Source organism: Coptis chinensis, chromosome 4, assembly GCF_015680905.1.
Source record: "Coptis chinensis isolate HL-2020 chromosome 4, ASM1568090v1, whole genome shotgun sequence".
NCBI classification, from domain to species: Eukaryota; Viridiplantae; Streptophyta; class Magnoliopsida; order Ranunculales; family Ranunculaceae; genus Coptis; species Coptis chinensis.
In genome coordinates, this window is record NC_141459.1 from 8,846,315 (window position 1) to 8,859,910 (window position 13,596).

At 39.1% G+C, this 13,596-nt stretch overlaps 1 protein-coding gene across 2 annotated transcripts; it reads right to left on the bottom strand.

Annotated features, from left to right (window-relative positions):
* Positions 1 to 1,108: 1,108 nt before the first annotated feature.
* Positions 1,109 to 13,596, bottom strand: LOC147501693 (U-box domain-containing protein kinase family protein). 2 transcript variants are annotated; one of them, XM_086606723.1, is made up of 9 exons: positions 13,249 to 13,596; positions 13,038 to 13,150; positions 12,713 to 12,843; positions 12,023 to 12,422; positions 11,647 to 11,787; positions 11,020 to 11,550; positions 10,208 to 10,909; positions 1,667 to 1,863; positions 1,109 to 1,519 (listed from the first exon to the last, which is right to left on the bottom strand). In XM_086606723.1, the coding sequence occupies exons 1-8, from the start codon at positions 13,409 to 13,411 to the stop codon at positions 1,684 to 1,686; spliced, it is 2,361 nt and encodes a 786-aa protein (XP_086462849.1). In that variant the 5' UTR covers positions 13,412 to 13,596; the 3' UTR covers positions 1,109 to 1,519; positions 1,667 to 1,683. The 2 variants fall into 2 exon arrangements, with proteins under 2 accessions (XP_086462849.1, XP_086462850.1); XM_086606724.1 differs by having other exon boundaries at positions 11,647 to 11,757; positions 13,249 to 13,563.

Genomic DNA, 13,596 nt, shown 5'->3' on the forward strand with positions numbered 1-13,596 from the left:
TATCAATCCTTACTATACACGTGAACAGAAAAATAGAAACAAATAACAAAGATCGTATAGTTTTAGAAAACAGGCGGTCTTGAGTTTGCTTACGGGGAATAGAGGCGCGGGCGGGATCGAAGTTATCTGATCGCGCGCTCTGAAATCTATTATTTATTTAAGTTATAAACAGATCGAGAAGGGATTAAGGACAACAAAGCTTTGGCACCAGTGTTGTATAGTTGCTTACCAACTTCGGAAGTCATGAAAAGAGCGCTTCGTCCGTTAAAACAATTGGCCTTGGCTTTTTTAGGACCGAGCAAAGCAAAGTGTTAATCGAGAAATCATTTTCAGGAAAGGACTTGTACCAGCAAAAAATTGACCTGTGTCCATATCACGAAGTCGAAAAACTTTGTTCTTATAGCTATTGATTGAGCTCGTACACAAGAGTTTTTGGAATTCATGAAATTCGACGACAAGTTAAAAACTCGAAGCATTGTATCGAGATTTGGCAGTTGTTATTTTCGTCAACACTTTTTCAGGAAGTTGAAAAATGAAAGTATTGACGATCTTTTAGTGAGTGTTTGGTTCTCATTTTTTCAAAAAAGTATTTTTTCTTAAAAAACACTTTTATGAAAAAGTATTTATTCTAAAAACAGTTTTTCAATAAATATGTTTGGTTGTGACTTTTCTTAAAAGCTATTTTATCAAATCAGATTTCACACTATGTTTTACCGATATATTTTGGCATATCATTGGCAAGATAAATCACTAAAGTCTAAAACATCCCAGTTCATTTGCCTTTAGCTCCAAAAGTGTTTCCTTCAAAGAAAAATAGTTTTTTAACTTAAAAAACAAGTTTTACCTAATTATCATAAAACAAGTTTTTGGGACCAAAAAGTGTTTTTTGGATGAAAAACTATTTTTTTTTTAAATAGAAACCAAACACATTTATTTTTTCAAAAAATGTTTTTTCAGTAATAAACACTTTTTAGCAATAAATAAATAGGATCCAAACACCCCCTTAAGCTTTTTTTATGAAATTTATGTTACAAGCAGCATTTTATTTCATACATCTCGTACGTGTTTGTTTCCCTGGTTAAATATTCTGTTGCCCTGATGCAACTCATGCAAGAGAATATTTCTTTCTTTCTTATATGAAACTAGACATACAATACCTATCTCGTAAAAAGTCCTCCCATCCTGTAGCTCTTCCATTTAAGTTCGATCTATACACATTACTTTTGCTTTTAGGCATTTTAACACAATAACCTGATGATTCTGTACATTAAAACTATGATATATAGTACATAGGTAAGGAAACACAGAAAATGCAGTTGTGTTGGACGCTTCGGCAAAAAAATCCTATTCCTTAAAGTGTTCGCTTCGTGCTGCAAATGTGCTAATATATTTCAGAACGTGCTGAGCTGAGAGAGCCATGGGAGAGGGAGGATTGAGCCATAAATCCTGATGGCAAAAAGAAAAGTAGTCGCAAAGAAGTATGCTAAAGTCGAAGCAAGATGTTGGAAGCGATCCATCACTGTAATAGAACAAAAGAAGAATTCAGTAATAATAAGAGGACAAATCCATCACATCAAGTGACAGAATCACCGAAGTATGTATAGATTTCATCTGTTAATGTATCTGGATTCTGGAAGCAGGGCAAGCTCTTAAAGTAGTCATTTACCTTTGTGTAGGCACACTTCATGTGTTACGCCAATCGTTTATGAGAGAGCGAAGGGTGTGATTTGGGGTGAGATTGGTGTGCTTCAAGTTTAAATTGGTCATAGGAGACGTTGTACTCCCTGTCTTTAGCCATTCATCTATGGCTTCAAACTCATACGAAAATCCATCTGCTGCCACATATGGATCTTTCATCACTTCCTGAAGAAAAGAAAATCAAGAAATTCATTCATTGTTTCATTGAAACTCGTACCATTTAGTTGGGGTCTCCGCAGGGGCAGAACCAGGATTTTAGGGGGGGGTGGCTCCGACCATATCCAGATGCCATTGGTTATTTTAGACCCGAGACAGGCATGGTGCAATGGTGCATGGTACTTTGGAAGTTTTGTCAAATAAGACTAGTGAAGGTCAATTACGGTTACAAGCTTAGCTTAAGGCTTAATTTGGTAAGTGCAAACTTGGCTGGAAGTCCTTATGAAGTTATGAGTGGTGTGGAATTTGATTTGCGTAAACTATAGCCAAGTACCAATAGAGCTAACATGAAGTCATTTGAGAGTTGTGAGTTGTGAGTTGTGAGGGCATTTGAGAGCTGTGAGGGCATTTCGGTCTTTACATGTTTTAATTCCTTTTTTAGAAATCTTTTTTCTACTCGTAGAAAAAATTGTTGATAAGGTTTTTCTTTGGAGGGAAAACTTCCCTTTCGAATGGGTTGACCGGCCTGACCGGCGGTTAACCCATCCCTCTGATCGGTTGAGAGGTTTTACAAACATGGATGAGACTTCAACAACAGTTCTGGGGGCTGAAATGAGTAAAGCTCTAGTCTTTTGTCCTTGGGGTTTTTTGAATGAGGAAGGAATACAGAATCTGGGTCTGCAAATCGAGGTTGTGGAGAAAACTTGCCGGCAAAATGGAAATGTGACTAACAAGGGTCAAGAAACTTCAGAGAAAATCATATGCTAGGGCCACAAAGTCTACTTATGGGAGGGAAGTTGATCTGGCCGCTCTGCGGTGCACAGTCGACAAAGGTGAGTACCCTACTATCACTATTCAGGCAAAGGGTTGAGAAAGGGTTAGAGTTTTGCAAGCTAGCTCTAGTGGGGAGACTGGACATGTCTAAGCTTACTATGAATGTTGTCAATGAAAAGGTTAAACAATTGTGGAAACCCGAACCATGAATGGCAAGCAACGCCTTTGGGTCGAGGGTACATCATGTTTCGATTTACTAATGAGTTGGACTATCACCGAATTTGGGGTCGTGGAACACAGGTTTTATGATCAAATTTTGCGGTGAGCAAGTGGACTCCAAACTTCTCCACAAGCAAAGAAAACCACTCCAATGCATTAGTCCGGATCCGATTTCCGGGACTGAGTCTTGAATCTTGGGAAATCAAAACCTTATTCTCTCTTGCAAGGGCCATTGGAAGACCGGCCAATCCACACTGATGAGAACACTGCAAAGAGAACCTTGGGTTACTATGCTAGTGTGTTAGTGGACTTGGACTGAATGAGAAAATTCGACAAGATCACGGGTGGAGATGGAAGGAAAGGATATCAAATTTTGGCAGAGTGTAGAACACAGTGCGTTTGCCCAAATTTTGCAATCATTGCAAGAGGGTTGGTCATTTGGTCACCGAATGTAGGATCTTGAAGGTCGAATGAGCAAGAATAAGGAAAAGGAAAGCAATAGCACTCTTGAACTAAGCATGGATGGCATGCCAAAAAACGAGGAAGCGAAATAGAAAGAGAAATAAGGAAATTGAGGTAATCGATGTCACCGAGCATACCAATCTCGAGATGGAAGTGGGGCAGAGTAGTAAGGAACAGGGAGCAAGTGCCTCCAACCACTGAAACAAACACCGATGCAATGAATGGTTATCTTTGAGAGCAACAACAAGTAGAAACCCGATCACCGGGATGGAAATAAGAGTAATAAGGAGACCGAGAGCTTACGGGAAGAGGATGATTCTAAGGCAGAAAATGATATGGAGGCACGGCCGGAAGTGGTATAGCAGTTGACTCACAAGGTCAAGTTCATGATATGAGGCAACAAGAGGGAGAGAAAAGGGGAGAAGACCAGGCACATATAGAAAGCCAATCAGCAGTTGGAATTACTTGTGTATTGCCTATACTTGCCATAACGCCTTCACACTCACGAGACTACGATGGTCGTGGTGTTGAACAAGGGTTGAGAGAGCACGGGGACTCAACTCTTGGAGCGAGGATCAAGTTGTTACTAGGGTTACCCAAGATAGCCCAACCGGAGGACCAACTACTCCAATCATGACTAGTAATAATTTTACTTTACTAGGAGTAGAAGACCGTGAACCCGCGGTCAATCATTGTAGTACAAAGGGAATGCAATGACGAAGGCAAATGGGCAAACTGGAAAGAAGAAGGCTGAAAAGAGGAATACCAAGGATCACTTGGAAGCTTCTACAACCCATGGGCATGGGACTAGATTTCAAGCAAAGGTGCAAGACAGATCTCTCCCTTTTTCGAAATGAGGACCTTTTTTTGGAATATTAGGGGAGTGGTTAAAAATAAAGCTAGTGATAGACTGCGAGAACTCATGAAGTCTCATAATCCGGATATTGTTTGTTTGGCTGAACCTCTAGTTAGGCCACAAGTACATCTGCTTGATTCTTTTGGTTTGAATTGTTTTGAGAGTACCTTGATTCATAACGATTCCTCGAATAGGATTGGTAACCTTTGGGTTTTTTGGAAGAGAGGCATCTCTGTATCAGTGGTTATGGCATCTGACCAACATATTACTATTTTGGTGGATGGGTGTTTTATATCTTTTGTGCATGCAAACTGTTGGTTGGGCAATAGAAGAGAGAGTTGTTGGGTGATTTGAGCAGGTTTAACCCCACGATGCGTGGTTGGTGATTGGTGACTTCAAGTAGTGTCCAAATGGCGGAGCCGAGGGGGCAGTGCATACGCTCACCCTCAATTTTCGACCAAAAAAAATATATAGTTTTCCTATTTCCAAGTTAAAGACCAGGAAATAGTGATGGTATTTAATAGCATGAGACCTAGTGTTCTTTGCGGACTATTGGTGTCAATGAGTGGGCGAGCCCCACGGGCTTATCGTGTTAGGTAAGATATTCTCACCGATGGATATGTTAACTTGGTTTATGGTTTTTCTTAAAACAAATAATTATGTCAAGGTATTAAATCTCAACTCTGCACTATTTTTTTACAAACTAGAATTCTATAATTGCAACAAAACATGTAAATTGTTTTTCATTGACATTACCACTCCAATTAGCATCAAACTAGGCCTTGCGAAGTTGTATCGATGAGATACAAGGATAGAAGAGACTATAAAGTTGGAACACCTATGTTCACAGATAACAACTTCATATGCAAGATGTAAGCATCCCGAATTTGTATGCAAAAATACACCGCAGATTAAAGTAGATAAACAAGAAGAAGAAACCAGTTTGGATAAAGATATATAAAAGCTGTGGATGCAATTCATGTTCTGAGGGATGAAATTGTAGAGGTTTATGAGGTGGAGAAAGATGCTATTACTAAGAAAGATGAAGGTTGGGAAGAAGCACTCATTTAGGCCTAAGAAAAAAATAGATGATAAGGTAGCTAATAAGGAAGAACAGGTTACACCTTTATTTGGATGGTACTCATGCAAAAGAGAAGAGGATACAAGCTAGTGAGACAAGTCCAAGAAGGAATTCAGAACATAGTACTAAGCGGTTTATGAGCACTTCTCCCAAAGGCAAGAATCCAAGGCTGGTAATGGCTCATGTTCCTTTGGACACCGGGTAAGGCCGAAGATCGAATTAAAATGTTTTATAACTTTTCACCGGTAATGGCTCATGTTCCGCCTCTTTAAATCTAAATTGTATTAGTCACATGATAAATGTCTATGACTTGTCGTAACCAAAGTTAAAGCAAAAGCGATATCGCACTATGGATAGTTGATCCGAGACACTATCTTGGACCTAAAGATTGACTTGTAATTCTAGAGATGATGATTGAAGTTCCAAATTACTATTTATGACCTCACAATCCGGTAAAAATAATTTCATGCATTATATAATTCCTCGAAGAACTTGGAATAATCTCTATATATAGTCCCGACCCCTTTCAACCAAAAACAGAGCCCCTCTTTAAACAATTGCATCACTCTATGTGACGTTAGTAAAACCTAATCATATCTAGAACACCTAAGAGAATTAGGAAATAAAAAATGTAGATGCACAAGAATTGTTGAAATTATTCATAAAAATCTAGACATTAGTACATAATAACACTAATGGGTCTAGAGATTTGCACTACCATTCAGTTTTGATTTTTTTCATTTCGTGTGACAAATAATAATTTCAAATAAGAGTTGTGAATAATTAGTTTAAAAATTGAGTTTTTTTTTTTTTTTTTTATGTTTGGTTGGGTTGGGGTTGGCTCACCCTCACTCAATTTTCTGGCTCCGCCACTGGTAGTGTCCTAAGAACTGATGAGAAAAAAGGAGGTAGACAACCCAATAGAGTGGCTATGCAGGAGTTTAATGCCTTTGTGAACACCGCAGAGCTGTTGGAGAGTAATTGGGAGGGCACTAAATATACTTGGTGTAACAATCAAAGAGGTGTTAAAAGGGTTCTTTGCAAACTGGATAGAGCCTTTTATAATGAAGCTTGGAACTTTAGATTTGGTGGATGGAAATGTACGGCAGGAGCTCGACAGGCATCTGATCACTCTCCTTTGCTGGGCATGCACCCTAATATTCTGAAACCTAAGAATACTCCTTTCGAGATTCAATAAAATGTGGCTCTCTCACCCCACCTTTTTGAGTTAGTGAAGACCGACTAGACACAAACGCTTTGAGGGAATACCACTTCCTCCTCTCCTCAAGGTTATGCGCAAGCTACATAGACTGAAAACAGACTTAAAGAAATGGAATTTGGAGGTTTTTGGGCACATAGATGTCTCCATTAGAAAAGCAGAGGCTGAACTCCTTCGAATGCAACAACTGGTTGATCAAACAGTGGATGATGAACTTCTTATAGCAGAGGTTATACAGAAAGAGTTTGAATTGGATACAGCCAGAGCTAATAGGTCTTCCCTTTCGAGACAAAAGAGCAGAACTTGTTTTGAGGATGAGGGGGACAGAAACACTGCATACTTCCACAATATATGCAGGGTCAAACAGGGGGCTTCTATGATCACTGAGTTGGTGACAGAGGATGGTACTGTGCTTGATGACCATGAACAAATTAAGCAGTATGTAATAAGCTACTATGAAGAGAAGTATAGGGAGGTCCATATTCAAGAAGACATAGAATTATTGAGTGTTATACCCAAACTGATTGATGAGGAAGAGAACTACAGTCTAACAAGAGTGCCAGCTTATGAAGAAATTCAAAAGACTGTTTTTAGCATGAAAATGGATAGCTCACCTGGACCTGATGGATTCCAAGGACATTTCTACTGCAAATGTTGGGGAATCATAAAGCAAGATGTGTGCTTGCCAATACAATCCTTCTTTATTCAAGGCTGTTTACCCAAAGGATTAAATTCGAACTTTATTGCTTTAATCCCAAAGGATAATAATGCCAAGAAACTTAGCCAGTATAGACCGATCTGTATGGGAAACTTTCTCTTCAAGATTATTACTAAGCTTCTACAGTTGCGTCTCAATGTGTTGGCTGATGATATCATCACTAAAGAGCAAACTGGTTTTGTACCTTCAAGATGCTCTCAGACAAGCATTTCCATGACCTCTGAGCTGATGAATGAGTTGAAGAAGGATAGATTTGGTGGATCTGTAGCTGTGAAGTTAAACATAACACAAGCCTATGATACAATGAGTTGGAAGTTTCTCTTCCAAGTTATGAAAAGTATGGGTTTTTCAGATATCTGGATCAACTGGATAAGAACCATTGTGAGTTCGGCACAAATCTTTGTGTTATTTAATGGTGGACCTGTTGGTTTCTTTCCTATGCACCGAGGGCTTAAACAAGGTGATCCTCTGTCACCATTATTGTTTGCTATTGCTGAAGACACTCTGAGTAGAGCTATCCATTATCTCAGGGGGAAAAAACCATCTAAAGCCACTAACTGTCATTAAGAAAGTGGCAGCTCCGAGTCATCTTATCTTTGCAGACGACATCATTATCTTTGCAGACGGAGAGATAAGAGGGATCAAAAAGCTCAATCATATCCTGAGGAGGTACCAGAACGCAGCTGGACAACTTATCAGTCAAGACAAAAGTAAAGTTTTTTTCAGTAACTTTACTCAGTCGAGAAAACAGGCTGTGTTGTTGGAGTTGAATATGAAGGAAGGTTTCTTACCAGAGAAATATTTGGGAGTAAGTCTACAACAAGGTAGAGTTACTAGGGCCTGTGTGGCACAGATCTTAGATAAGATTCGGAAAAGGCTTACAAGTTGGAAAGGAAAGAGGCTGTCTTTTCAAGGGAGGGTTACTTTGATCAAGTCAGTGCTATGTAGCATCCCAGTTTACACCATGTCCATCTATGAATGGCCAATGGCTATGGTCAAATAAGCAGAGGATATCATGAGGAATTTCCTATGGTCGGGTGATCCAAGTATAAGAAAGGGGTGTCACCAAATCGGTGGGGGGCAGTATGCAAGCCTACACAGGAAGGAGGACTAGGGATTGAAGGCTCGAAGCAAATTAATCTGCGGTGTTAATGAAGTTGGCTTGGGAAGTATTAAAGGGTGAAACTGATTTTGCTTTATTCATGAAAGCAAAGTACTTCAATCAAGATGGAGAGTTTATTCAATCTTACAAACCAACCTCTGTTTGGCCGGGGATAAGAAAAGCTCTTGTGGAAGTGAAGAGTAGAACTCAATGGGTGATAGCAAGTGGTGACAAGGTGGATATATGGAGGGACAATTGGTTGGGTAAGCAATCACTGAAAAGCATGCTCAATATCAATTCACTAGAATTAAAGGGCTGTCGAGCTAAGGTTTGCGATTTGCTTGAAGGTGATAACTGGTGCATCCCTGATGTGTTACAGGAGATAATGAATAGAATTCACAAAAGTTCAACTGATGTTCTGAAATGCAATCCTACCTTTGAGGATTATGTAATTTGGTGCCCTGATCTGCGAGGAAACTTCTCGACGAAATCAGCATATGATGAAATAAGAAAGAGGAGGCCGACTATTACATGGAGTAAGAGCGTCTGGAATAGTTGTATACACCCTCGAACCTCAGCGCTGGCATGGAAAATTATTAAAAGGGGAATTGCAACTGATGAAAGAATTCAGAAAACAGGCATCTCTCTGTCTTCTTCTTTTTTGTTGTGTGGAAGTCTTTGGGAAACTACACAAAGATCTCTTTTGGCAATGCCGGTTTAGCGCAAGAGCTATGGGATTGGGTCAAACGGGTTTTCAGTAACCACCTTGCTATTAATAGTTTTCCGATACACTAAAGATTAATCGAATTGGAGTCCTTTGTCGCATGATCCGTGGAAGTCTTGTGTGGTTGCATCTCGGTAAGTATATGGAAAGAAACGAAACAAGGTGCGGTTTTGATGGGAAGAAGCCAAAGCTTGGAAACCGCAAGTCGTTTGTTAGATTGCAGGTGAGAATCACAGTAAAGCCTGTCAAAGGGCCATTGTTACAACACCCTCCCCGGTTCACGATCCTTCATCTTTGGAATGTGGGTATTCAGATGAGAAAAACACCACAAGTTAAACAATGCGTGGATTCCACCGAAACCGGACATTGTGAAACTTAACACCGATGGGGCATCAATAGGGAATCCCGGCCATCCGGGATTGGTATCGCTTCGAGGGAACATGGGTCAATTCCTACTTACACTAAACATGAACATTGGGCGAGGGGGACAACTATAGAAGCAGAGTGCATGGCTATCATTGTGGGTGTCGAGACAGCCCTTAAACAAGGATGGAAGAACCTGTGGATCGAAACTGACTCTGAGGCAGCAGCGTGAGCTTTTGCAACTGGGGATGTTCCCTGGATGCTACAACCTAGATGGATAACATGCACAGAGGGACTTCAAAGGTGGAGGATTACAACCATTTGGAGGGAAGGAAACTTCACGGCGGACTTGCTGGCCAAACAGGGAGTATCTTTGACGGAGAATGAGGAGTGTATCACTGTTGGTAGGCCAATCTGGCTGCACAAGTGGGAAGCTCCATTCCAAATTTTTTTCCGATTTGTATGAGTTTGTAATAGGTTATGATATAGACATGACTTGTAAAGAATGAAATAGGAGGGCAGCATGTTGCCCACCCTATAAACCATCCCTTTTTGTACTTCTGTTACAGTTTTAATGAATTCAAACTTACCAAGCCAAAAAAAAAAAGGGTTAACTAGTATTACCCGACTAGATGAGAAATTAGGGTCTCCCCCCTAAATACACACAAAAAAAAGTCAAAGTGGGTTGACCAAAAATTTTTTGTGTGTATTTAGGGGGGGAGACCCTAATTTCCCATTTAGTGGGGGGGGAATCCTAATTGGCTCATCTAGTGGGGGGTAATACTAGTTCACCCAAAAAAAAAAAAGCTAACATGAAGTCCAAACAGTACATTACCTGAAAAATTGGGCAGAGAAAAACATCTGGTATATCCTTTTGTCCATCCACACCAACCTCCAGCATTTCCCATCCTCCCTTCGTGATCTCGATTGCTTTCTTCATCAACTCCTCTAAGTCAAGCATCACTATTGATATTTTACTATCCGGGCTCTCCATCGAAATGCACCTCATTGCTATACATGCAAACTCCTCAGCCAGATCCAATGGCCAATCTATAGCCTTCTCATCCAAAATACTAATTATAGTCCCACACTCAATAGCCTTGGTCACTTTATCAACCATCTCATTTTCATCTGTTCCCGTAAGCAGCAGCAACATGATATATCCAAATGCACGTACATCAAATTCAAGTTGTGAGTCGGTATGGTAGTTTGGAATCATTTTAATATTAGTGATCTTGGCTACAAGATTGCGATCGAGAAGGATATTAGATGGGCTGAGGTCATTATGCGGAATGGGCTGAGGCTGGGCTGAGTGGAGGAAACCTAAGCCTGAACAAATTTGAACAGCAATCCGTATACGAATGTACCAGGATATAATTCGGTTTGTCCTTCTTCCAGTGCTAGTGTTCATGTGAGATAAGATATTATCTTGCAAGCTGCCATTGTGCATATATTCGAAGACAATGCATTTCGGTTCGAAGCAGGCTCCAAGTGTTGAGATAAAATGAGGATGCCTAATGTTGCATAGTATCTCCATCTGCACATAGAAAGAGTGATCATTTCATTCATATAAGCTGTTTTCTTAGCTCCATCCGCATTTCTTGAATACCAAGTCAATATAATAGCCGATGTATGTATCGTCCCTACCTTGTTATGAAGCTGTTCAAGATCATATATAGTCTGCATTTTGATTGCAATCGTTGAGTTTTTTATTCTTCCCTTGTAGAAAATGGAGAATACACTATCCGATCTCAACTTCATACCCTCGGCAAAATTATCAGTGGCATCTCTTATCTCGTTCTCTGTAAATTCCCTATATTTCCTATTTGTAATCCTCGAGTGTGTGGCCGAAGTTATTGCATATTCCTCTTTGCAAAACTCAATCCTTCGAAGAAAGACATCTTTTTGTTCACGCAATTTGTCAATCTCAATGAGTATTTCTGCTCTCATTGCAACTGTCTTCTCTAACTCAGATTCGGCAAGTGGTTTTGCTGAAGAGGAAGAACTAATTTTTCTTGCTAGCTCTGTCTGAAGTTCTACAGCAGAATTGAGCCTATTCTTGCTCTCTTCTATGTCCCTTGTGATTTCGAGAATTTGTTCTGTAGCTGCATCTAAGTTCCTCTTCAAATCAATTTGATTGTCAATCTCCTTGTCTATACAACATTGTAGCTCTTCAGCCTGCAAGAGATATAAGATGGCAAGATGGCATATATATTGTGCAAATAATTATGAAGAAAAATAACATTGAAATGAATTGAGGCCCAAAAGGTATACCTTTTGGTTGCACAAGGAAATAATGCGTTCAGCTCCTTTTTGTCTATCGATATTGATTTGGGTTTCTTTTCTTTTCTCCTCAATCACCTTCTGAGCTTCTTCTAGCCCTGCCTTCATTGTTTCATTATTGTTGGAATCACTCTAAAATGCGTCACAAGAAAACATGAGATTATCTAAATGTGGCACATGAAGATCAACTGAGATTATTTAATGACAAGAAAGCAAGTTATTTATCTAGAAAATTGTTTGAAATCAAATTGTTTGCAAGTTGTTTAACATGATTATCAAATTGTTTCCGAGTTATTATTTATTAACTGATAAATTCTCAATGTTTGAAATCAAATTGCTTGGGGAAAATTGCGGTTAAGAACTTTACCGCTCTTGAACCAGTATCATCCAGCTTACGCCCTTCTATGGGACTAGTTCTGTAACTACTGTCGTCTTCTTTATAGTCTTCATCATTCACAGTTAACTTCGACAATAATTGTAGATAATTTTCAATTTCCTCAGGGTAAGATTTCTGCTGATCACGAGAATCACTAGGTCCCGCTTGATGATTATGGTCTCTTTCGGTGAATATCTTACCCAACCAACCTTTGAAATTACCTCTTTCTTTCATCTTTGCCACCATCATTCCCTGGTCATCTTCCAAATGTTCTTCATCTTTTTGTTCTTTGAGAAAGACTAATTTTCCCCCACATACTATGAACAAATCACAATAATCAGGTTTGAACTTGTGCACATAAAATGATCCACTAATTGCACTCCTTGCTTTCCTGTACCAGAAAGATTACAAGTCAAATAAGGTATTGTATAAATGATCACAATATTAGAAGCAAAAGATAGTTTACTTGTCTAATAAGCTATATATAAATAGTAAAGACCACCACTAATGTTGACCTTTATTTTAGGTGTTGGTATTTGATATATTAAAATGATCAACTGTATCTTATACCATTCACAGGGAGGCAGCAAAGATGAATCTGGCCAGTAGTTATTGCCTGTTCAAAGTCAGCATTGAGGAAGAATTCATAACTAAAAAGATTTAAGCAAACGCGTTTAGTACCTTGTTGAAGATCTCATTAAAGAAATTCCCATAACCAGTTTGGTGATCTGAAGCCTTGTTATTAACCCTACGACAGCCTTGTCAATCGGTTGCTCTGAGTTGTCGAACTTCAGGACTTCAACTTTGATCACCTAAGAATATATAGCAGAGATATGTAAGTTGCTACTCTGGTTTTCATAGCTTCAAATTGTATTTATGCATAATATTGAAAACACATAATTTATCATTAATTATTTTAGTTAAATCAAATGTAACAGTCTCTCTCCACATTTTGGCAACACTAGGAATAACAAGGAAATTAAAGATCGATACATTAGTACTTTACCTTGCCACAAAAGGCCATGTACTTGGATAATAGTTTGCTAATCTTCTCTTGCTCAAACATCCTTAAAACCTCCAACTTTTCATCATTTACGGCACTTGCAGGCAGCTTTCCATCTAAAAGCAATACAAAGTAGAATCAAGTGAGGTCGTCCAATGGCAAAAAGATTTTAAAACTTACGATATGAACTAAAATAAAGTTACATAAAACTTACATGGGGTATGAACAAAATTTTTGGAAGGACCATTGATATGGAGAATTACAATTGAAATTAATTGAGAAGACCAGTTCTTGAGTGTCCATTCCAATGTACTCAATCCTTCTTGTAAGTTGTTACCGACAGCGACATAAACTTTCTCCACTATCCTAGTACCCATTGTTAGCTCACAAGTTAATCTTCAAGATGTCAAACTACTTCATTTCTTTGGAACTTTGGCATGGACGCGCGACATTAGAAAACAAGTTACCTGGGCATGCTCTTTCAGGGAAATTAATGCAAAATTAATAAAGTTCGAGGAAGAAAGAAAATTAAACGTAACGTGTGTTGATATACGGTGTGATT

Bases quoted from the DNA above. Each gene is read 5' to 3' on its own strand.
- LOC147501693 (XM_086606723.1), bottom strand. From the start codon at position 13,411: ATGGGTACTAGGATAGTGGAGAAAGTTTATGTCGCTGTCGGTAACAAC. The intron at 12,844-13,037 runs GTAAAGTACTAA...ATATATTCTTAG, and splicing joins ACATGGCCTTTTGTGGCAAG to GTGATCAAAGTTGAAGTCCT. The intron at 11,788-12,022 runs GTAAAGTTCTTA...GACGCATTTTAG, and splicing joins ATGATACTGGTTCAAGAGCG to AGTGATTCCAACAATAATGA.